Source organism: Ovis aries, chromosome 2 (genome assembly GCF_016772045.2).
Source record: "Ovis aries strain OAR_USU_Benz2616 breed Rambouillet chromosome 2, ARS-UI_Ramb_v3.0, whole genome shotgun sequence".
Lineage (NCBI taxonomy): Eukaryota > Metazoa > Chordata > Mammalia > Artiodactyla > Bovidae > Ovis > Ovis aries.
The window spans coordinates 30,767,262-30,792,957 of record NC_056055.1 but is presented as its reverse complement, the minus strand read 5'-3'; the positions used below and the strand labels follow the sequence as shown (position 1 = coordinate 30,792,957).

The following is a 25,696-nucleotide window of genomic DNA, read 5'->3' as shown; positions in this document are numbered from 1 at the left end:
CATTTAGCCGTCAATTGCTGGTCTTTCCTTTTAACAGTCTGTGACAGGGTTCAGCTCGTATCACTTAACTCCACATGGTATGACCAGTCCCTCTTGCCTACTTTATATTTTCCCCAATTTTCTACGTAGTAGGTAGATCTTCTAAAACTCTACACTCACTCACTATGGCCTTGATGAAAATGATAAACCTGTTTTTGAAAAGTTCCCCAGAAGGTGCCTTTTTGAGCTGGTCTGGTCACTAATATTTTCTAATATTCGATTACACCAGACAGCTAGCTAGGATAACAGTTAAGTATTAATACAAACACACTTGCAGATGTCAGAAGAGAAGTGGTTTCTGAGGAGAGAGTAGGCGGCTTGGGTCTTCCGTGCTGGATTACCTGACAAGCTTCCCAGTGCTGTTCTTCACCGTGCCACCCACAATCAGTTCCTCCTGCCAGTGCATATACTTTCTGGATAATCCATGACACCCACCATTCAAAACAAGGGCCATATCAAGAGGCTGAAATAAACAGACAGCCACATAATTACAGGAATTAGTAGGCAGGTCACATGCCTTGTTAAAATCCAGTGCATTAAGGGCTTGTTTGTTTCAGTGAGAACATTAATAACAAGGCTAATGAGAGGCGTATGGCAAATCTTACAGCAAAATTTAGCTCTTTAAACAAACTTAGTTCCACAGACCAAAAAAGTTGAGAGCAAAATCTTAAAAACAAGAGAACTAAAAATGGGGGCAAATATCAAGTTTTTCTCCCTCCCTCTCCTGAGGAGAACGCAATGGCTGTACTTACTTTGGTTGTATTTTTGTTGGGGGCTGTGGCGGGACAGTCTGGATCAGCTGGATTGAGGCAGGGACGGTCCATGTAACCATGACCAACTTCAGCCTTATTCAGCATTTCCTCCCAGCTGTCCACTTGATAGTTTATTTTCTTTAACTCTTCTAGGAATTCCAAAGGGTCAAAGTTTGTCCACTGCAAAGGAGGCTTACCTCTGTGAAAGAAATTAGGAGGTGAGACAATGAAAAAGAGGCTTCTAAGCCCTGAGTAAAATAACCAGACTGAATCCAGATTACATCTGGATTGTACGATGCTTTGTGGGGATACAACTATAATTCTGGGACCCTGGAACAAAAATGAAATGCTCCTTTTCAGTATGCTGCTATGCTGTGCTTAGTCACTCAGTCGTATCCAACTCTTTGTGATCCTATGGACTGCAGCCCTCCAGGCTCCTTTGTCTATGGAGATTCTCCAAGCAAGAATACTGGAGTGGGTTGCCATGCCCTCCTCCATGGGATCTTCCCAACCCAGGGATGGAACCCAGGTTATCTCCCATTGCAGGCGGATTCTTTATGGGCGGAGCCACCAGGGAAGCCCAAGAACACTGGGGTGGGCAGCCTATCCCTTTTCCAGGTGAACTTCCCAACCCAGGAATTGAACCGGGGTCTCTTGCATTGCAGGCGGATGCTTTACCAGCTAAGCTACCAGGGAATCCTCCTTTCCAGTATCCCTATATGGAAACCTATATCGGGAAAATAATTCACGAATGGACATGGCAAGCAGAAAGCTTATAAATTAACAAAAACATTAAAGAATCTTTACTTGCTTATACAGGATATTTAATACCTAAAAACAAAATTAGCCAAATGGGTGCTCTGAAGCAGAAGACTGAAACCCAAAATTCAGGGGGGTGGGGAGGTAGGGAGGAAATCACAAAGTCAAATTAGCATTTGCCAGCCTAATAAATGCTTTGTAAATGTCATCAATAAAAATATTTGATCTCCATTACCTTTAATAATCCCATACTTATGAGTGCTCTCTGACAGCCCAGCAGTCAACCCCACAAGACCCCTGCTGCCTCTGCCATCACCGCCATGAAGGACACTTCCCTCCACACTCACTTTTGAATTTGTGCTGTTGACAGACCAGAAAGGCTTTTGGCTGCCTGTTATGTGGTTCAAACCACACTGTAGCTGCTCAACCAGGCTGAAGTCATTATTCAGAATCTCCCAACCAGAAAACATAAAACCCCTTATTTCCCATCTAAAACTGTACACTGAAGGTCAGGGTATGGCCACTGCAAATTGCTTTTGCAGATATGTGCAAGCTAGAAGAGAAACAATAACCCAAGCACTAACTCTTGCATAATTAACTGAAAATGTCTACATTAATTAACAATTATTCCTTAAATGATGTGGTATACATAATATTCAACTGTGAAGCCTTCCTTACCATGGCCTTCAAAGATAGTACGTTTCTCTTTTAAATGTCATTAATGTGATCCAAAGAAAGGTTAGCATTTCACTTAACAGGAAGATCTTAACCTTTAACATGAACCCACTAATAAATTCTCTCCTTAAAAAATAAGCTAAAACCTATGTAAATGCTAGGTCTGCAAAACTGCAAACATTTTAAAGAGTTAAAAATCACACATACTCTGAAATAATTTGCATTTTATTTGCATATAAATAGGCTGGTAAAAGTGAATGAAATTTAATGATGCCTACAGAACTTTTTTTGAAAAGAGGAAAAACATTCTGCCCTCTCCCCCAGCTATTCACTCAAAACATGCACATGGAATTTCAATGTTTTTGTTTTTTATTCAAAACTAAAATAAAATAAGCAATGGTAAGGTAACATGAGAAAGATTCTAGGGTTTAGAAATCACAGAGATCAGAAAATAAGATCACACACTTACAGTAGGTATGCCGTCCCAGACTGTAACTTCGCCCCTTCCCAGAAGCAATCCAAAGGTGTAATAATTAAACAAGGGTAAAGATACTCTATTATCTGTCAAAGTTGAAAAGAACAGGCCATGCATTATGCTAATGTATACTACTGGGCTATTTGAGAATTTTTTGCAAACAAAAAGAAAATATATATACCTGATCCATGTAACCTGTTTCTGTGATAAGTTCTCCAGATTTGTAACACAAATGTTCCAATTTCCACTGCCTATAAAATAAACAGCAGAGACAAATATTTCTTGTAATAAAGGAAATCTGTGCAAAATCAGAACTACAGAATATACAGAAAGAACTCCAATTTTGATCACTTTTCAGTATCTGTCAAAATGAGCAGAGCTTTGCCAAACAGATTCAACAAGCTTACTTTAATGAATAGATAATACACAACTGTAATTAACATGTGGGGTGTTTATGTAAATGAATGCTACCAAAGTACTTGAAAAGTCTTGTTTTCTTAAGTGTTCTCCCAATAATCTTGTTTACACCATTAACCTGCTTTTCCACATACATTAAACAACTTTGGGGCAGATAATTCAGACCTGAATTGTCAGAAATTCAAAATAGGTGGGGACTAAATTAGTGAAGTTCACTGACTGGATGAGCAAGCTCTGGGAGTAGATGGTGGACAGAGAAGCCTGTCATGCTGCAGTCCACGGTAATGTCTTTATCAACAGTGTTCAAAATGAATGTTTCTCCTCTTAACCACAAATGTAAACAACATTTCCAGGTAGACTGGTTTCCCACTTTACATTCTTCTATTCTTGTCCTACAGAAATTATATTAAATATACTGATCAACAATTACCTCTATTAACTATCATCTGTCTATTACAGAGTTTTGTTATCCCTAAAGGAGTGCTAAATAAACCCAGACCTTTTCCCCAAGTGTATCAGGGAAATAAGTCCAATTTGGAAAAAGAGAAAACTAGGAAGGGGTAATGATGAGAATTCCAAGTAAAGAAAAACATATATAAAACTCCCTCTAGACTGCTCTATTTCATTGAGCTCCTTTTTCTCTCTTATACTAGTTACCTAAAAGGGCATTCTGGACTTTGCCCTCTTCCTTATGGAAACTTCCCATATATCTCAGCGCCTTGCTGAAATGCCACCTTTCTGCTAAGCTTTCTTTGATCAGTCCCATTGAAAGTGACCCCTTTCTCTTGAACCCCAGAACAGTGCTCTCCTTGTTGACATGAGCACCTGCAGGAGAGACTGCCTGTGTTTGCTTTGTACCTGCTTCTCTGTATTGTCTTTCCTCTGCCTAACTACAGGCTGTCAGCTCCTGAGAGCAGCGCCCAACTCACCCAACCATCCATCCACCTACCACTCATCCATCTATACATATACTTACATTTTAATTCCATACAGCACAACACGTACTATCTAGCACTAGTAGGTTCTCAACATCACTTATCAACTAACTCTTTCTTACACTTGCTTGAGAAGGGCATGGCTATGCTTCAGAAAATCCACTGGGCTTAGAGTCAGAAGAAAGGGTTTGAAACCTGGCACTACTATTTGATAACTATTTGAACTCGGACAAATGCTTTAATTAATCAAATTCTAGTTTTTTCACCTAAAAAAAAAAAAATGAAATGGGTTGAATGAGGTATTCTTTAAAGTTCAGGTCAATGCATAAAAGTTCCCTGGTTCCATTGTTGTGTAAGATGGTGATTTCATTGTACAGATGCTCCCACCTTCTCCTTAAGTGTGTAAGGGACAAGCCCTCTTAAAGCAGGGTCCCGTTTTGTTAGGAATGCTTTGGGTATGCTTACAGCAGCCCTGGGACACCCATTTCCAGGTTCTTTATGGGCCTCCACTTGCAAGCTCTGCAAAACTGCACTGGTTGATTGCGTCCCCAACAGCACTCCTTACAGACTGAGAGGGCTATGCTGAGAAGAGTGAAGATGGGCTCTCGGGCCAAGTCTGCCTGACAACAGCACTAAAAACCCTCCTTCCCTTTTCCAGAGCCCTTCCAGACGTCCATGCACCTGATCTTGTTCTGGTAACCTCCTGAGAAGAAGAGCGCACATATGATCACAGACTTAGTTCACAGATGAGGAAACAAAGGTATGCCAAAGATAGATGACTTGTCCTACACTGGGGCCTGAGGACTTGATCTCCAGCTGTGTGGGTTTTAGAGTCAATCCAATTAAGACCATGGAACTTGGAGGTTACAGTAGGAGGGACAAGTACAGATTTTGGTTTTACTCTCCACCCTTCATTCTCTCTGGACAATGAATATATCTATCCTGCTGCTTCCTCTTCTCTCCTAGGAGAAACTGTACTTGCCAAGCACTCAGTTTAGAGGTGTCTGATGATGAGCTGGGGTGGGGGGGGGAGGATAAAGTTAGGTGAATGCCAACCCAGCGGTATTTTCAGTTCTAGGAGAAGATTCAGTTTAAATTCAGCAATCCAAGCAGTTACTCAGTCAAGCAACTCCAAGTGCCTGCTCTGATTTAAGTGCTGAGGTACAAGAATGGATAAGATGTGGTCCCTACACTCTGATCTAAGTGTTGGGGTATGAGAATCGATAGGATGTAGTCCTTACACTCCATTTAGATAGGTAAGAAAAACGACTGGTGGTTTCATTCCAGAACTCTTCTTATGCTTTTACTACGTCCACAGCATTGCTAAATCAGCTACAAAGTTGAAGGGCAGTATTTTGCAAAGGTGTCTTAATCCACCTTACTCTGCCTACCTGTCCCCAGGAATTCATCACAGTACTTCAAACTATTTTTTTTGTTGTTTTTGTTAACACACACCAACTGTTCACATCTGTACTGAATACAAAGTAATGAGAAGTAACTTCTTTCTTATTCTTTGTGAATTGACAAAAATGTAACTGGTCCAGAAATATCTAAAATAGTGAAACATCTTTGGAATGGGTAGGCAGCCACCCAAATGGGTGTTTGAAGGACCATACTCATTTGGTTAGAGTGCCAAGATACTTACTGAAAATACATTGTAAAGTAATGTAATTCATATGTTAACTAAACTCTAGAGACAAATCAAGACTTTAAAAATCATTTCACTGGAAAACTATCTGAACTAACACTCCAGGTGTATTTCCAGAGCAACTTTATTGACTAAAACAAAGGAGTCTAAAGGCAGCATGCTCTCCCCACCACCTTACCTGTTATACATATATACATGGACCCGGCTGGCCTGGAGCGCCGAGTCCAGGTGCTGTCGGAGTGCTTCTGTGGTCAGGACGTTAGCACCTTCTTCCTTGGGGGTCTGAATCATGAGTTGAGGATTAAACATAGCCTCTTCTCCAATCTTCTGACGAGTATAATTTAATTCACGACTCACTCGTCCACCAACTGGTAAACACGTAGAGGTTTCAATTAGAACAGCAAAATCCCCAAATTCACATTCCATTATCTCATTAAAAGGAGCAGGGTACGTGATAAATGAGCTCTGGTCATGAAGATGTACGGCTGATGTGAGAGGAGTAACGTTCACTTTATTATGATTGGCAATGTGAACTCTACCAATAACAAACATATAAAAAATACTCACTAAACCTGTTAACAATGGTCCTGCCTGTCACATACGCAAACCTAATGCACGCGTGCTCTGTGCACCTTCTAACTAATACACCATATGTATAAGGGGGAGGGGGAAGGAAAACTTGAGACACCTTTTCCTTGCAGACCAGACCAAATACCCCTGTTACAATTTCTTTCACTTGTATAAACAATGTGGCCCTGCAGTGCATTTCAAGATAAATGGCTTCAATTTACACTCTTCTCCTAAATAATCTGGCAAAGGTAACAAGGAAATGTTTCTCCTTGTTGGAAAAAGAAATAAGGAAAGGTGGCAAATGTGTATTTAGCACAAAACTTGCCAGGAGAAAATAAATAATGTGATTCATGGCAGATGCACAAGGGCAAATCCCACTTGAGAGGAACCACATGGATCCGCCATGGCTGTCTTGGGAGGCCCTGGAACCTGCTCTCTCAGACTCACGTGTTCAGCATCCAGAAAGCACAGGTGTCAGGTTCTGAGTCACCTGGGGGTGGTCTGCCTGTGTTCTGGAAGCTTCCCTAGTAAGTCTGAACCCCCGCCCCAGAATCTCCAGCAAGCAGCCACGGCTGGGCATGAGAAAAGCCAGCACGACGAAGCCCAAGTAACGCTGTTACTAAAAACTGCTTGTCTTCTTCCTTGGGTCCTAGGTTATACTTGAGTTAGGGCTTTAGTACATGCCGAGCTCAGGATGCTGCAACATATGGCAGAAGGGAGTTTCACTTCCCAGCGGGGCTGTGTGCGCAGATGGGCTGTGGGCATGGATGGGCGCTGTGAGAAGCAGCTCTGAAGAGGCTGCTTTGATTCAACATGGGTAAGTCAGGGCTTTGAGGGAAGGCCCACAGGGGCAGCAAACGTAAGAGAATCCTGGAGCACCCACACGCTCCAGTTCCTACAGGCACTGTAAGCTGAATGTTTACTGAAAAGCAGGCCTTCAGCTATCTTTCAGAAAGAACCCTCAAGGATCACCTCAGTTTTCCCACGAGGAGAAATCGCTTTTCTTCAAGTTTAGTATTCAAGGACATAAACATTTGGTTTGAGCAAGTAAATAAGTACTGGGAACAGCGGGTTGTTTAGTTCTCTTGGCATATTTTATAAACAAGAGAGCAGGATAAAAAGCAAATAATGCCCTCATTAGGAAAACTAGTCCAGATTTGCAGACTGGCAGGGTCATCTGTGCAGGTTCACGCAGATGGCCAAGGCCACCGCAGAACTCTGCGAGGTGAGGTTGAACATACTGTGTGTGTTCGAGAGAGAAGAGGAAGGGGGAGGGGAGGTTAAGTGGGAAGGGGTGATCGGGAGAAGAGAGGGGGGAGAGGGAGGGGAAGAGATAGAGAAATGATCAGTTGGCTATGCTGTAGAAAATTTTGATAAATGCCCAGGGAATTATTGAGGCCCTAGCAATAAATGCAAAGTTAAAGACCATAGGAAAACCTAGAAAACAACTTGCAATAGAGGAAGAATTTACATAACGCCACAGGCCTTCTCAGGATCCTCCACTAAAGCTGCCTGCAGGCAGGGTCTGGCTCCTTCTGGCAGGAATCACTATGCATTATTTCAACCAATTAGCTAGTGAACTAAATTGCACTCAATCCACGTTCTCCAGAGATAGAAAAGCTGTTTGAGGCCAAAAAAAAAAAAAAAAAGCCAATTACTAGTCCAGAGGTCACTTCAGAAAACCACAGAGTTGCACACCAAGGAGCTCCAAATAGCCTTTTCAAAAAAAAGCAAGCTCAGTCGCTTCCTTTTCTCTGGACATAAGACATCAATGCTCTACACATATCAATCATTTATATTTCTACCTGCCTCCTTAAACACTGGCATAGTACATGATTTCTCATTCTGTTTACAAAGTTGTAGTACTTGCTTTACCTTTACTGAAGCTTAAAATGTCGCCTGAGTTAAAACCATGCGGTAAAAACAAACAACATCAAAGTAGGACCACAGACATTCCACCCACCACCCCGGCCAAGAAGCTGCCTGTAACTATAACCAATATGGTGACGACCTGAGAGGATGCACACAAAAATAAAAATCGAATGCAAGATTCATGCTGCTAAGAACTTAAAACTCTTCTAGACCAACCTGATAATGGATCAATTAATTTATCACAGTTGGTTTCAGAAATGATGCTATTTCCTACAAGGTAGGAATTATATAACACCATCTTTTCAAAATTTTTAAGATGTATATTTAACACCTACATTTTAATAAAGGGGTATACTTGTCATATCTATAGACTTTTTGCTCGTCCACTTCTTTGCTCTAGGGATAAATATGAATATTTCACTAATGTGACAACCAGTTTCAACCAATACTATTCTCACTGGCAGATTTAACAACTAGAGGTGAAGGACTCTGAATTCTAAAGTTTCCTCAACCGGCTATGCTATGTCCTACTTTTGAGTACTGTTAAATTATTTTTCCATATTATGTGACCATATTTTACTTAATACTTCACCTTACACAAACAAATACGAATGTTTTTGAAAAACTATTTAGTAACTTTTTAAAAAGTTTAGTTGATACCCACTTGCTTTGATAAATAGTTGTGCCATAAACCATTCAGCCAGGGGTCAAGTGCTCTGTGCTACACACCGGGGTGTGTGGTGGCTAAGACAATTCCAAGAGGCTCTCTGGCCAGTGAAGCAAAGAGGCAGTACACAAGCAAACTGATGTGTGGTAGCTTCATGGCATGACAAGTACCAAGGAGGAAATCAAGATGGGGATGCCCTGTGAGTTACTGGGTGGTGGAGAGCAGGGGAAGGGCCAATTCAGATGGAGTTGCCAGGAAGACCTAGAAGGAAGAACTGCTGACGTTGATGTGGAAGAGCTTGGGGAACAGCATTCTGGCCAGAAGAACCAGCAATCACAAAGTCCTCAGGTTTGCCTTGCTGCGGGGAGAGAAAGAAGGCAAGAATGGCTGGAGCTTGGTGAGACCATGACCTAATCACTCACTTGGTTGCTCTGGCAGACTGAGCTCCTTCTCGGGTGAACCTGTGTCATAAACCACACGGCGTTCACATGGTCTTACGTTAGTATTCAGTCAAAGCACTCTGGAAGAAGCTACCAGAAACAGAAGCCCCTCTGGACAGGGCAGTTTTACGGACTTACTGACTTTTGCTCCTCTAGCAAATGCCTATCCTAAAATCACAGCTCAGTGACGGTCCCCGAGATGATCCTTGTCTTCCTATCTTGGTCACCATGCACAAGTGTGGAGCTGTGGTCTCAGGAAGCCATTTCAGGTGACCAAAATTACAGGTGTGGTATGGGGGACATGTTTTGCTCCCTTCTCTTTACCATCGTCAAGGTCAAAGTCCTTCATTATTACTTAAAAAATAATCTCGTATTTGTGCAATACTGCATAGTCATTTTTGACTACTGAGCAGAATGACCCATAAGATCCATCATTTGTCATATAGATGTGGGGATACAGCCATGTGAACATGGTTATTACCATGTGGTGGTTTATGACTAACGTTTACCTGCTTCCCTTTGCAGGGGGAGGTTTATCTCTATTTCTTAATCCTTCTGCAAAGAACACATAAAATTAAGACTCCCGTGCAACAAAAAGAGAAAAATACCAAAGCTACCTGACAGGCACCTGAATTAAAAATAAACTTGATGCAAGAATATTATGCACCTCTATCACAGTCTGAAGTCCTCTTAATTTTTCCTTCTCCTAAACTCAACAAAGCAACAAAATAACAACTGAGCTTTTTGAACAAGACTCAGGAAAACTGATACTGAGGATCCTAGGACACAAAATAAAGTTTCTATGTGTGCGGTGCTTTCCATTTGCAAAGCCCTTCAACAGTCATTATTTACGTATCTTTAAACATTTTGCTTAGTGCTGTGCTATGAAGGCAATGGCACCCCACTCCAGTACTCTTGCCTGGAAAATCCCATGGATGGAGGAGCCTGGAAGGCTGCAGTCCATGGGGTCACTAAGAGTTGGACATGACTGAGCAACTTCACTTTCACTTTTCACTTTCATGCATTGGAGAAGGAAATGGCAACCCACTCCAGTGTTCTTGCCTGGAGAATCCCAGTGATGGCAGAGCCTGGTGGGTTGCCGTCTATGGGGTCGCACAGGGTCAGACATGACTGAAACAGCTTAGTAGTAACAGTGCTATGCTTAGCTGCTAAGTCGTGTCTGACTCTTTGCGACCCCATGGACTGTAGCCTGCCAGGCTCCTCTGTCCATGGGATTTCCCAGGCAAGAAGGCTAGAGCAGGCTGCCATTTCTTCCCTGCTTAGTGCTACCCACCCCATCAAGCTGGAGCAAGGTAGGTGGACAGGCGATAGGAACAGAGCTCAGAAGACCTGGGTTCTGAGTCCCAGCCTTGCCACTCAAGGAGCTGAAGTTTGGGATGTAGTTGAGTCTCAGTAACCTTCTCCGTAATGTGGGGTAAAAATGACACTACTAACCTCACAGGATTGTGTGAAGACTGACAATTAGGTGAAGTTTCCCAAACCCTTAACCAGGAGCTGAGCAGCCCTCCATTAGTTTGTCTATTGAAGGGCATATATTGTCACCCATCCTTTACAGAGCAGGAAACACAGGTGCAGAGTTTGGGTGACTTGCCCAAGGTTCCCAGCTGATAGCAAAGGTGGAGTCAACCTTTAACCAACTGCCCTGCAAACCTCGGGGCTTCTGTGCACCAGCCGAGGACATGAGTTGAGGAGTGCCCAATTCCACATACCAGACCACCAATAGAGCTTTTAGAATTACACAGGACGAATAATTGCTATCTTTATTTAAAGGACAGCAATGTTACCTCTCAGATTTTTTTACCACCATCAAGGAGATAGTTTTTTTTTTTTTTTTTTTCCCCCATAGGACTCCAAGGGCAGCAATGAACAGGCCTCATTTTCCTGTGGTCCCCAGAGGGGCTGTCTTAGAGGAGCAGAGTGATGAGGGCGCACAGCTCTAAGCCTCCTGACCTACAAAGTCTACCATTTCATTTTTCAGAAATCAGAGGCTTAAACCAGTTTTTTCAAAGAAGTGGTGTACAAAGGATCACTTCTGCAAAAAAGTTCTTCATCAAGTTAGGCTGATCCTTCCCTCTCCGAATTCAACTAAGTATAATTTTCCCAGGTGAAGAAGGGCCATTAGATAGGTGGGAAACCCTTCTGCTCAGGGGTCCATACCTCCGGGTCAGTGCCCTTCCAGTCCATGGCAGACCTCAGACGTTCCCTGTGATGTTCTGCGGGATCCTTCCTCAGCACGGCCTTTCGCACAGAGCTTAATAAACATCTATGGCATTCATGCAAAAAGCTTTTGCCAAAAGCGTATTGTAATTCACATAAAGATGTTCTGAAGGACCAACCGAAGTGTTTTTCCCAATAAATTCCAAGTCCTTTCAGGGAGGAACTGTCCGCTGCCCACTCACCTCGGCTCACACTCAGTGTGTCGGATGAATAAATGAATGAACAGCCTCAATACAGAGCCTTGGGAACAGGCAGTCATCTGTATAAGATATTAATTCTCCCCAAAGCCTCAAAAGTCAATCAGTCAAAACAAATGACCCTTTCAGCCTGAAAAGTACCCACTCAGAGTCCAATTAAGAAAATGGGGTCTGTGTATATGCAAGTGGGGCATTTGCATTTGATTAATCCCATGAATTATCTAACAGCCTCTAGACAGATTTTTTTCCCCCCTTTAGTTGCTTCAGGTCCTCTTTTCAATCTTGCAATTGGTAACTGTGAGCATGAAAAAGTACACATCTCTAAAAGAGTGTAACTGTAAAATTATTAGCACCAGCTCATTTTCTAAACTGGAAAAAAATGAAGATTCAGTAATTTGGGCAATGGGCTGAAAACTTCTGGGCTGTGAGTTTCAGTCACTCTTCAACCCATCTCTTTTATTCATGACTAGCCAAATGCTGCTTAAGCTTCTAGGCTGTTTTTTTTTTTTTTTCCTCCTGGTGGGATTGTGCCCTTGGGTATTGCCATGGGAAAATGCTACAGTCATATAGCCCAAAGAGAATCTGTCTTCATGAACAGAGCCCAGTGCCATGAAAACAGCAAAAACAAGACAAGAGCCGGACAGACACATTGCAACGCCTCCCCAGGGACTGCGTTGGGGGACGAGGAGGGCCAAGTGCTGTGGTAGCAGTAGCTCTGAGCATGCGCTTACTACTAGCCCCCCACACCAGCTGTTTGCGGTGCCATCTGTTCCCACCCGGGCTGCTTCCTCTGAATGGCTTTCCTGAAGCCTCCCGCTCGCCCTGTCGGACACGATCAGGTCAGCCCAGCGCTCTGCCCACACTGGACCTGCTGCCTGCACTGCCCCACCCCCCACCCAGTATTTCTTACAGGGCCACCAATTCCCAAGATGACACTGTGTCTGTCAGGAGGCCCATTCTTCACTGGTCTCTTGCTGCTGCAGCAAATGAGGGCTGCGGTCAACCCCACCTAAGAGGGGCCGAGTGAAGTCAAGCCTGCAGAGCTCAAGATGTCCTTGGCTTCCAGCAGAATGTGGCAGAGTGGAGCCTGGCTCTATCTCTAAGTGCATACTTGCCCAGCTGTGAACTGTCCCAGGCCCTACAGTGATTTCCCCCGACTGCTCAAATGCTACTGCAGGCAGATGTAAACCCCAGTCCCATCCTTCTGCAGGAGCTGAGCAAGCCCAGGAGGGTCCGACACAGAGTGGCATGTTTGCTCAGAGGCAATGCTGGACCGGGAAGAAGAATCAGGGACCAAAGACAGCCTGTTGTTATCAAGTTCTAAGTTCTCAGTTTAAGTCCTCCTAATATCTTCATTTAAAAAAATAAAAATACAAAGCAACTGAACAACAACAAAACTGAATGCCTTTGCAAAGCTGCAGGCTCTCTATCTAGCATTCAGGCTGTTGCATAACATTAACCCCAGTTCCCTTCTCCCGGGCTTCTGTGAGGCTGACATCACCTCTCTGCTCTGAACAGTCTCCTTGCCATTATCCAGCCTGAGCTTCTTTTCACTGGCCTCCTACTTGAGCAGCTTGGGGTGGGGGAGACGATATGAGTCCCCACCTTCGCACAGAGGCTCCCTGGTCCCTGTGGAATTCCATCTCCTGCACTGACCCTTCCCTCTTGCATCTGTGTGGGGAGACGCACGTCATTGGGGGCCACTTTCATGATTGTGTTGCCATCAGGATTAGCTGGATTAGGGGCCCGATGCATAAGGACCCCCTGGTGCTGTGAGGAAGTTTCATCACTAGGTCAGCATGGTGTGAACTATATTCTGTCACCACCACCACTCCCTACAGCCACCAACTGAAAAGTGGGGCTTCGGGGAGGTGGCAGAAAAAATGCTTCCAGGGCAAAACTGCCTCAACTCCTCTTAGCAATAAAGTCCCTTGTGGTACATTTCAAAGGACATGAACGACTGAAGACTGTCTCCTTTTTAAAATAAGAAACCTACCCGATTCTTTTCCTATCCATAAAGAATTTCGTGGGTCTCCCAGTGGCAGTAGGTGGAATGTCACTGAGCATAGCTACCAAGACAGCATTTCTTCCAGCCCTTTGCTAAAACCAGTCAAGCAGCCTGAGAAGAGAGAGTGTTGTAACCTTACTATGCTCAAGGTGAACAAACACCTCCATGGTGGTCAATTCTCATTCTTCTAGAGATGCCTGCACTAGCTCTCCCAGGGAGGAGGGGAGGCTTCCCCATTTAATCTGAAGGAAAACACCATGGACACAAGTAGTGGATGGAATCGGGGTGGGGCAAGCCAGGGGAAACAAGAGGATGGGGGACGAAACCAAGAGCACAACTCTTAAACTCCTTTTAAAAACTTTCACCGACAGAAAAGTTTTCTTCCCGTGAAATCATTTGGCCCATTCACCTACCCAAACCTCCCATCCTGGCCGCCACCACTCCTGTGGACCCTGCATGAAGGAAATACAATTTGTAGAGAAAGTAATGGGATTTCTGCAAGTGTGTGTGAGTGTGTGCGTGTGTTTTATAGAACAGTGCTTCTTGCACAGAACCAGGCTGTTCCATCAAAGCCGTATCTGTTATATTTCTGTCTTTCTCTTCTGTTTGGTGTATTCACCAACAAGAGAAAAGGAGGTAAGCTTTGGCGGCCCTGACCTGCAGCTGGAACACAATACTTTCGCACAGCCCTGCCGACCCCTGACATAAATTTTACACCGCAGCTGGCATTTACACACTCAGCATTACCATATGTATAGCTGCTCGGTGCTAATTATGCTAATCACCTGTCTAACTCGCTGCTGCGAAAAATGGTTGTATTTAGCAGTCCAGTGCCTACCAATGCAGCTTACTGTGTGGCTGAAATGTACATTCAGACGGCCCTGAATGGCAAGATTTTTCCACGTTGCTGGCTACATTCAGGCCTCAGAAAAATTTATTCAAGTCAACTGGTTTCGGTCCGCAACAAAAAAGTTACGAGAAAAAAGTGAGTGTGTTCTTGCCCTAACATTCTGGATCTGCTTGCAAGCAAAATGATAAATCAATTGGTGTGGGAAACAAAAAGGGAGAGAGATTTCTTTTGGAAGCCATGTGAAACTGTAGCCTATTTAAAAAAAAAAAAGAAAAAAAAAAGGGTCATCCTATCCCTCAAATCTCTAGAAAGAGCAGTTAATAGATATTTAGCCCTAATCCCAATTCTCTCAAATTGCAAGCTTTGTTTGCAATTAAGCAAGGTATTAAACATGTGCAGCTCTTTTCTGGATCATGTGTGGATTAAAATGATGGTATCATTTTTTTTAATTTATTACAACACTGAATGATTCTCAAGGGGGAAAATCAGGTAAGAGGAAGAATATCTTAAAAGTAGTTTGGGAAAATTCTTATTTTATCTTTCAAAAAGTTTCTATTTAAAAAGATACTGTGTGATACTTATATCTATTTTGTGAGATTTTCTGGTTTCTCCACTGCAGGAGCAAAGGAAATCAAGGGAGGGAATGGGGGTGGGGAAGATGGGAGAATTCAGAGAAAGAAACAAGAAAAAAAGTGGTTGGGAAGGGAGGAGGGAGGAGGGCAGGAGAGAGTCAAAAAGCCTACATTTTCCTTAATCTCAAAGTTCCTCTTTTTATCATGTTTCTTAAAGCAATTTTCTCAGATCATTCTACAGAACGGATTTATTAAACCAAGGTAATATTATCATAGGTAGTTTCAACAATTCCCAAGCTGAAAGTCCAAGCTGAAACCCCATTTCCTCCTAACTCACAAAACACTTTCCTATTAGTTTTTAAAAACCCTGAGTCTAATCACTGTAAGCACTGCTTAGTATTTGATTATTTGGGTGTGCAGATCTGTCTAGCCATTCCAATTTCCTTGAACTGCCCACAGCACATAAGATACATTCTACTGAAGGGATGGCCCGAAGTGCTTGCTTTCTCACCTCCAAATGATCATAAACAGTAAATTCTTTACTTAAATTTAGAATTTGGGAGCAAACTGGAAGGTCATTCATTTTGCAGTGTAACCTGGGTTACCCCACCCCCACCCCGGCTACAAAAGACCAGAACAGTCTTGTGATAAATCTTAGATTTACACACAGAAGGTGTACCAACCAGCATAAAGAGATTGTGAAAGAAGCTGGCTTTTCCTTGCAGCAGATAATAAGGGTAAGGCTCATAGTAGCTTGAGGATGTTGCTATGAAGACAATAGCTTTCTTCCTATCAGCTCACCCCACCATTCTGTTCAATTTTATATAAATTTATCTGACTCAATGAAGGAACATTATCCAAGCCACATCTTTCTCTCCTTGGCATCCCAATTCAAGTTGCTTTTCCTTACTAGTCCAACGTATTAACTCATCTAGGTTTTTTGTAGTTTCAAGTCTTGACTATGCAGCTAAAAATACAAATGATGGGATCACTACTGTGCTCACTGTAGAAGGCTTACCCCTCTCAGTCTCTCGCTCTTCTTAAACAGGAGGTGGACCACCCTGTCTCATGGCACAGAGGAGTGTTTACATTGCAGTACTTGACTGTGTAATACATCTGGCATTTTTGGGCAGGATTCCTGAGCTAGGGGCCAGAAGCCCTTAAGCAATGATTTAAAAGGAAAAAAAAAATCATGCACATTGACTTAACAAAGCCCACGTCCAGCTCCTTTTGTTTACTTTCATATATGCTTCATCGATAACTGAAGACTATCTTGGTTGCTAAATTGCGGAAGTCTACTGTTTTTCATTTACTTTAACTATAATAGATAAAGCTTGTGCTGCAGTATGGAGGCTTGCTTCTCACTAGCCTTGCCTCCATAGCCAGTGGTGTTTTGGGACTCACATGCAGTGTGGATCATTTGGGCCTACTCACACCTGGGTTTCTGGATTAGAAATAAGGCCCTGCCTCCACATTATAAATCTCTCCAACAACAAACTTGTCACTCATTAGCAGGTACCTGACTGCCCACCAACGAGTTTCCTTAATACATGACAGCTGTTTTTCCAACTACGCTCTAAGCCCCCAGTACAACAAAATGGTCACAGTCTTGAAGGGACTGAGGACAGGAGGCATCTTTCTGTAAACAGAACTCTTAAAACGCTCAACAGTCAAGCAGTTCCTCAATGGCAGCATTCTGCTGTTTTGAAAGGCTAGTTATTTCTGTCAAACTTAAAGACATACGGAGAAAAACTGAGATATTGTAGTGAAGGAAATAACAACCCTATATCCAATTAAGAGAAAAAAAAATCTAAGAAGTATTACCATAAAGCTCCTAAATGTAGAGTTTAGAAGCAAAGAGTAATAAAAATGCGTATACTTTGGTGACCCTGATGATGACTGTGTATTCGAGGTAGGTTTCCACCAAGGAAATCCCAGGGAGCTTCCTCTTTCTGGGCTGCCAGAAATGCCTTCATGAGCAGAGCTGTCTGCATTCCGGGATGTCAACTGAGATTTCTCATGAGGACAGACCATCTAATGCTGTGGCATCAGTCAAAATTTGGATGTGGAAACCTGTCCTCTTCCACCTCTATCCAGGCTACATGCTACCTCTGGTTCTGATGAGAGTTCCACCCGGGGAACACCTGGGCTGGAATGTCATGATGTGTGTTTCACTTACCATCTCAGAAATACTATGGGGCCCAATTCTTCACATTCATATGGCACACATTAAGCACAGGGGACTAGGACTTGTTTCATAGTCCACACATCAGTGGACTCTAAGTGAAAGTGAAGTCGCTCAGTCGTGCCTGACTCCTTGCAACCCCATGGATAGCAGCCTGCACCAAGCTCCTCTGTGCAGTGGACTCTAAAGTTACCTCAAAAGCTCATTGAAATGCCATGACTCTTCAATAGGAGAAACACGTCTCCTGATAAGACCCCATCAAAGAAACAGTCTTGAAACCAACCCTCATATAACCTAAGACCCCTAAAGATACAGATGGCAGCTCTGCATCTAGCATCTCCCACAGCTGATTTGAAACAATACACTTCCTAATTCCTTCCTGTCAGTTTGTGATTAACCAGATTTACTACCATTTCAGATTTCACACTAGTAATTCCAGAGAGCCACTAGGATTGGATTCGGGCAGTTTATGAATAGGTGGGAAGACGGACAGGTGGGAGGGAGAGAGTAGAGAGGAGGGGAGAAGAGCAAAGATACAGGTGACGGAGGAGGGAGGAAGCAGAACGGAGAAAAGGTTCTGGGGACCGATGAGCAGCAAAGCAAACAACAGTATTTTAATAATAGAATCATTCGAGTATGGCAATTATTTAGGGAAGTCTCACATAGCTACAATTCTCTCAACCTTTTTTTTCAATATAGTGTCAAAATAGTGCTGGAAAATAGTATATTTTTGCGAAATGGTTTCTATAAAATCTGGTCTCCTCTCAAATAATTTAAACTATTTCCATACTTGTTTTAAAAGCCAAAAAAAAAAAAAAAGTTTAAAATAAAACACTCCCCTCTTCTCAACCAGTTGAATAGATTACTCTTCAGGAGTTAAATCTGGGCAGATTCAGTCCTACTGGTGTGAACAAAGTAGGGGGGCAGCCATATAAACAGTCCCTTCCACTGCTTAACTGTGACCACCCCCCCCCCAAATAAGAGAAGGAGGGCAGACAAGTTACAGCTCAGCCCGAGTGGACAGAGCTGCAGGGGTCACGGGGAGGTCAGCTTTGAAGGAGAAATCCCAATGAAATATAAACATGGCATTGTGGAAACCAGACAAATCTCCCATAGCTTGTCCAGCCAGCGTTAATCTCGCCATCAGCTGTGGAGCATAATCCAAACAAACTGATCTGGCGGTTCATACATCTGGAAGCTGTCATCTTCTGGAACCTCCAAGCAGCGTTCCACATATCTGAAACACTCCATCGCCCAGCGTGACCTCTAAACTTGTCAGAGGGTCAAGAGTGGCAGGCACCAAAGAGATATAAGGATTTAGAGGGTCAGCTGCCATAGGAAGATGGCATCTGAGGCAATCTGTTATTTTTAAAGCACTTATTGTTGGGCATTTATTTTTTGATCGTTTTTCTCCAGATCTGAACGATATGCCACAATTGTTTCCACCTGCATGTATGTGCCCACTGTTAGAATCAATCAATAACTATCTAAAACACATAGTCTTCATTTTAAAAGTGCCTAGGGGACCAAGGAGCAGAAAGGAGCTGTTGCCTTTTTCTTTTTCTCCTTTGTAAAATGCCAAAACCCCCAAACTGACAGCCCCAGAAACCAGAAACTTGGCTGATAACCTTGGCAGTAACAGCAGAGCCTGTGCACCGCTTGCCTGGCAGACGGGCTTCAGTCCCTCGTTGTTTCTTTGGTTCTGCTGCACAAGAGCACCTGGCGAAAAGCAGTGTGTGACAGGAACATCTGGAGAATGGGATCATCAAGAGCCCATGTACTATGTGGGCTTCCGAAAGGAGCTGTTATTGCTGTATGAGCAAAGTCCAGTGGTATCTTTTGTTGCTTTTTGTAAAGTCACATTCATGCTAAAAACCTTCAGTCTACTGTGTTGGAAATCCAGTGAGGTCTATCTGCAAAATTAAGTTACCCAAAGGAAAAGAAAGTATCCGAATATAACACTTCTCCCTTCTTCTATGGCCTATCCCCACCTGTTCTCAAGTTTTCATGATGTTTTTACTTGCTACTTAATATAATTCTAAGGATAATCAAAAATTTAAACTATTTGGGTGAAAAAAGTTAGATACCTGGGTCAGTAAATATGGGGATAGGGAGGGAGAGTTATCTTAAAGCTTTTGCATTTATGGCTGCAACAAAAGCCTTCCAATCTGCAATCTATTACCTATTATCTAAACCACTGGTTCTCAACTGGGGCAATTTTGCAACCCCCACCCCCACATTTGACAATGAATAGAAACACAATTAGCACATCCAGGAGAGTGCTACCAGCATCTAGTGGGTAAAATCCAAGGATACTATTAAACATACTACAGTGCACAGGACAGCTCCCACAACAGAGAATCATCCAGCCCCAAATGTCAACAGTGACAAACCTTGTTCTAAACTGAAAAGGTGAAGCTCCATTATCTCCTCTAACTGCCTAAGTTAAGAGCCAAAAACAGCCAAGAACACTGAAGGTTTATGCTGGCAACTACAAACTCTAGAGCACTTAGAAATATCAAGCAAGCATTAAAAAAAAAAAAAAAAGTCCATTTGCCTTAAAAAAAAAAAAAAAAAAACAAGTTATAACTTGTGTCCTCCTCTTTTGATACTGGCCTCCAGAGATGTTAATAACCAAACACAAGACAATGTGGATTCATTTCAAGGCTGTTATCTTTTGCAGTAAAGGAGGCAATGTTTAGAGAAAAAACCAAAAAGCTCAAAAAGATAAATGAATGTTCTGTCACTGGAGAATCATGACAACAAACTCATGTCTCAGAGAGGGTTGGAGTGGAGGGGTAGATACTTAGTGAGGCAGAAGGACAGAAGCGCTAAGCAAAAATGAAAAACCAACAGAGAAATGGGCAAGATTAAAAAGAAAGCATTTTCCTTCTATGAGATCCAGGGGAAGCTCTCTGGTACCAGGGAGGGAGCTGGAGGCCAAATACACTAGTGTAAACCTTGAGGCAGGCAAAGAATGGCTAAAGGGAGATCTGGCAAGTCCCCGCTGACACCACCTGCCAAACACCCTGCACACATCAGAGACCTTCCTGCTACACAGCTGGACCTTCCAAGACTCAAGGTGTCCCACCTCAAACCTGAGGTCCAACCAAAGGTAAGCACTGGGAGTTCTCCCAGAGACCACACCCCTGTCCTCTGAGCCTTCGCCCATGCTGTTCCTTTGACCTGGAATGCCCCAGAACCAGCGCTGCCCCTAACTGACCCTGACTCAGGCCCCCTTCCTCAGGGCTGTCCCACAAGGTGCCCCTGCTATCCTGCCACTGGTCTGTGTGTCTGCTGAGTGGAAGTCCCCTGAGGACAGGGACGATGGTCTTTCACTAACATCACTCTGGAGCTTCAGGCAGTACCTGACACAGAGCAGTCACTGAGAACACGTGCTGAATGAGTATTTTTAAGTAACACTCTCTCCCTGACTGTGCTGCCACTTGCTGGTGTTACTGAAACATTCCACATATTATTTCACCCACCCTCAGGACTCCATTCACAAGCAATCTAGATTTGAAATTTTTTTACTTGCAAATACTATAACCTTAAGACCCAAGCTAGCACCTAATATAGATTGACAGTTTCTTAAAAAGCAATCATTGTATGAACATTGTAACTACAGAATCAAAGAATTCTTATCACCAATGCCATAAAAAACATCTTCCTTATCTAGATTATATGGGCTGCACATTGTGGCCAATGTATTCAAACCATCTTTATAAAGCCATGTTTCCTCAGCATGTTAAACAAAGCATGAAAGCCAAATCAAAGATACAGCCTATCAAGTGGATTCCTTTAATTTGCTGACTATATTAAAAAGATAACATTATTTTGGCAGATATGAGGATACTTGTAGTAAGTCTATGTGTATACACAGATATAAAGGCAAATGAAGATATTAATACATTATCTATAAATCAATCTTATCTAGATATGGATGTACCTGTGTACAGATGTATAGTTGCTTTTGCATATATGCATGTTAATTTTTATCAACAGAAGAAATAACATTTTCCAAATTGTTCCTCAGCACTCTCTCTCCTTGAAATCTCTTATGCTTACCTTTCTTCTGTTGCTTTTTAACTAAGAAAATATGCAACCTCCATTCACTTGATTTCTTTAGTGTAGCAAGCACCCTTGTTCATGTCCAGAATATCTGCAGTCTCTATTAAGAAATGACTATCTAACAGACTTCTTTGCTGATAGTGATGAAGAATGTACCTAAGACACTAAAGTGCAAATTAACCTACATTCCAAGTTACTTCTCATTTTACTAAAGTTTAGGATAGCAGAGAATTCTTACTCTGAAAAGCAAATAATTCCATTATTTGCTGTTGATATAAACACTAAGCTCACTATGTCACAAACAAGACTTCCTCATTGTTACCTCTACTTTGAATTTAAATTAAAATTATAAAATGGTATGGTGGCTTCCTTGGTTGGGTTTAGTTATATTTCTGAAACTGTTACTTCTACAGGGGAAGAATTGAGTATGGAATGAAGGAATGGCAAATCAGGGTCAAGGCAACAGGAGACCAGGCTGACTTAAGTCACCAGTAGGCATGGTGGACATGGAGACACAGAGGATCCATAATTTCTCACTTATAAAATAGGACAATAATTCAATCATCTAGTAAAAAAAAAATGTTACAAAGGCTACCAGGTTATAAAAATAAAGATAATAGATAGCTACTCTATTGAGTGGTAAGGCATGTGATAATAGAAATGGTAAGGGTAGTTGTTTAACAAGTGATAGTATGGAGTATATGGCCAAAGAATCAGTGAGCCACACTGAAAGTGCTAAAACAGAATGGGAAGGAAAATAGCTCAGAGGTCCAAAGTAGGCACAATGAGTCTTATCTCAGGTGTGTCATTCCCCAGCACTCTATCACTAAGCTAGAGCCCCAGCATGTTTCTCCTCCCAGGACTTGAAATGAGTTATGTAATGCACAAACATAGTTACTTCTAAAGGGAGAAGACAGTGGCAACCCACTCCAGTACTCTTGCCTGGAAAATCCCATGGATGGAGGAGCCTGGTGGGCTGCAGTCCATGGGATCACTAAGAGTCGGATGCAACTGAGTGACTTCACTTTCACTTTTCTCTTTCATGCATTGGAGAAGGAAATGGCAACCCACTCCAGTGTTCTTGCCTGGAGAATCCCAGGGACCGGGGTAACCCTAGTGGGCTGCCGTCTATGGGGTCACACAGAGTTGGACAGGGCTGAAGCAACTTAGCAGTTACTTCTAAAAATATTTATACAATGTTATACAATTAAGTGGGGGACTCTGATGCTGGGAAGGAGAAGGGGACGACAGAGGATGAGATGGGTGGATGGCATCATGGACTCAATGAACGTGTGAGTGAACTCCGGGAGATGGTGATGGACAGGGAGGCCTGGCGCGCTTCGATTCATGGGGTCGCAATGAGTCGGACACGACTGAGCGACTGAACTGAACTGAACTCCCTGGTGGCTCAAATGGTAAAGAATCTGCCTGCAGTGCAGGAGACCTGGGTTTGATCCTGGGTTGGGAAGATGCCCTGGAGAAGGGAGTGGCTCCCCACTCCAGTATTCTTGCCTGGAGAATTCCATGGACAGAGGAGCCTGGGGGGCTACAGTCCATGAGGCCACAAAGAGTTGGACACGACTGAGCTGGACTAACACACACTCACACAAATAAGTTAACGTTGTCTATCAACTTATTAAAAATCTACTGGCAAGTCTTGCTCAAAACAACAAGATATGGTCTTTTGTCATCATCATCGACACTCAACAAATTTGTTGGTCCAAGTAGCAGAGAGAAATTTACTCATCTCTTGCTCTGCCCTAGAACCTGGGGTAGCTCCCCACAGTCTAGCCAATCACATCATTTCTGAATGGTCCAGGGCCCCAGTGAGCTACTGCACCCTATCCCTGCCACACAGGGGGCCTCCACTGCTGCTGTCCACTCAGCTTGGGCCTTTGTTTGACCCCTTTTCTGAGCTTCTGCTTAGAACTCCCTCCCTCCTCTGCTCTAGGTTACCCTAATTTGCCTCACCACCGCCATGGAAGGTTTTTTCTTTTGCCATTTAACTTTCAAATTTAATGCAAGTCCGACATTCAACTCTAACAGTTTTAAGTGTGTGAATTTGTGCACAGGGAGTGTGTCTCACATCTTCAGTGTCCCTTTCAGTGCCCAGCACTGTGCTAGGACCATTACAGATGCACAGTAAACTTGCTGTTAAGACATTATATGTGCTTAATAAAACCCTTCTTTTATCTAATGACAATGAGGCGCTGACTTGAGGTAAATTACCCCATGGATTCAATCCAAAGAAAACTGTTGTATTAATTACCAAGCTACTTAAGGCAAGAATGTTTTCTGGTCTTAATTATTTGGACTATTATTTTAATTGTCACTTCTCAACTAAAGACTTCACCATATGCTTGCAAAACACTGAAAGCTGAATCTTCACAAACAAGGCAAGATTTAATATTCTCCAAGGCTAGGTCTCCAAGAGTATTCTGAAGAGGGATCAATTATGCAATCATGCATGTACTCTTAGGCTTCCAAATTTTGTCTTAGATATCACTAGGAATGCCTCAGATATTCCGGTTTGAAGTATCTACATAATTACCTCAACCCATCTCTCCCATCTGATTATAAGAGATTCCCTAGGTAGGGTTCAGGAGTTAAATGTTTCCAAACACCAACAAAGTTACTTTCCAAAAAGAAACAAACAAATAAACAAAAACCTCAGAAAATAAAAACAACCCTCCTCCCCCCCCCCCCCCCCCCCCCCCCCCCCAAACCCCTGAATCAAACAGATTTACAAAAAGAATGTAAAATGTTTCCGTCAGCGGTGGCGGCGTATGTCTCTGTCTATGTGTGATCTATTCTAAATGTACAACCACTTGGAAAAAAAAAGACTTCAAGAACCCCCAAATTGAGAAATGTGGATAAAAGACTGGCAGAACCTTTGGAGAGCTCCCATGGCCCCTCCCTCCAAACCCGCGCTCTTAAAACACATTTTTTTAAAATTCTCTCAGCCTGCAAAACACTGCCTTCTCCCAGAATAATTCCATTTTAAAAGCCCCCACCCGCGAGGAAACATTAATCTACTTTGCAAACAAGCGTTCCACTCTGTGCTTTACTGTTTTTTTTTTTTAACTCCTTTTCCCCCACCCCCCCCTTTTTTTTGTACCTTGAGACAAATGTTTTTTTTCCCCAAGAGTTGAAAGCTGTCCAAAAACAGGACCACACACGCCGCCGCCTCCGCAGGCCCGGTTGCTCCTGCCCCCCGCCCTCCGCGCGCCGGCCGCGGCCGCCGGGGGCGCGCACACTCCCTCCAGCCAGAGGGGTGGCCTCTCTCTGCCCCCACCCTCTTTTCTCTTTGGACGCCGTGGGTGGGGGTGGGGGAGGGAAGGAAGCTGAGGACACGAGCAGGGAGCGCAGACGCCTTCCTCTGGCCGCGGCTGGGCGCGCGGCGGAGGCGAGCGGCGCTGGCGGCTGGACCTGGGGGCCCCCTCGGCCGAGCGGAGTGGTCTGTCCCGCGGAGGGGGCCCCCCGTGCGCCCCCGCCGGCCCGCCCTCGCCACTCTCTCCCACAACACCTCGCAAAGCGCAGCTCCCGGAGTAGATTACAGCGCGGCCTTTGTCGGACGGGCCTGGCTCCTGGCCAGGCGCCCAAACAATAAACAATTCCCCCTGGTGCGGGCAGGGGGTTTTCGCTCTTCACAGAAAGGATCTAGGTGTATGCTGGCAAATATCTTTATCAATTGGAAGGAAGGGAAGGGGGCCCGGGTTGGGGGGACGAGAGGGCGCCGCGGCGGGCGCGGAGTTTCTTACCTTCCACCCACAGCTCCTCCACGTTGGTCTCGAGATTAGCTGCCTTTAATCCCACAGCGAAGGCCCCAAATATGAGGAGGCCTACAACCAAGAACTTGCCGCAGTTTTTTTGAATGTAACAACCCAGTTTAAATAAGAGTCTTTGAAACTTCGCTCTCAGCCACAGCGGCGCTTTCCGGCCAGTAGCTTTCCCCTGAGGATGAAGCAGAAGGGAGGAGTGAGCGCCCGGGAGTCGCGGGCCGCGCGTCCACGCCCGCTTGCGCGCACCCGTCCGGCATCCCGCGACGGCATGGGGTGGGGGGGGGGTGCCCTGCGGGCTGGAACCCAGGTCGGCCAGAGGAAACGCGAGCGGCGTGGGTGGGGAGGGGGGGCTAGTCATAAATCAAAGTCAGGCTGCAGCGTGGGAGCTGCACCTCGGCCACAGCAGGGGCGCCCCCACGCGCAGCCTGCGTAGCATCCCCGAGTGACTTTAAGGTCTGGGAAGAGGGACTGCGGGAACAAGAGGAAGCCGAGGCAGTGAGGAGAGACTCTATTCAATACAGGAAATATTCACACCGGTCCGGGA

The 25,696-nt window shown here is 43.9% G+C and overlaps 1 protein-coding gene across 9 annotated transcripts in view; it reads right to left on the bottom strand.

Annotated features, from left to right (window-relative positions):
- Positions 1-25,696, bottom strand: part of PTCH1 (patched 1) — a 69,933-nt gene that overhangs the window by 34,216 nt on the left and 10,021 nt on the right. For 6 of the 9 annotated variants that reach the window (XM_042243051.2, XM_060410855.1, XM_012116602.4 and 3 more), the window contains exons 2-7: positions 25,132-25,324; positions 5,879-6,068; positions 2,882-2,951; positions 2,695-2,786; positions 792-990; positions 381-502 (exon numbers count right to left, since the gene is read on the bottom strand). In XM_042243051.2, the coding sequence (XP_042098985.1) occupies positions 381-502; positions 792-990; positions 2,695-2,786; positions 2,882-2,951; positions 5,879-6,068; positions 25,132-25,324 (866 nt within the window). Of the gene's footprint in view, positions 1-380; positions 503-791; positions 991-2,694; positions 2,787-2,881; positions 2,952-5,878; positions 6,069-24,488; positions 24,580-25,131; positions 25,327-25,696 lie in introns of those variants that run through there. The other 3 variants (XM_027964233.1, XM_060410856.1, XM_060410858.1) reach the window with 2 other exon arrangements.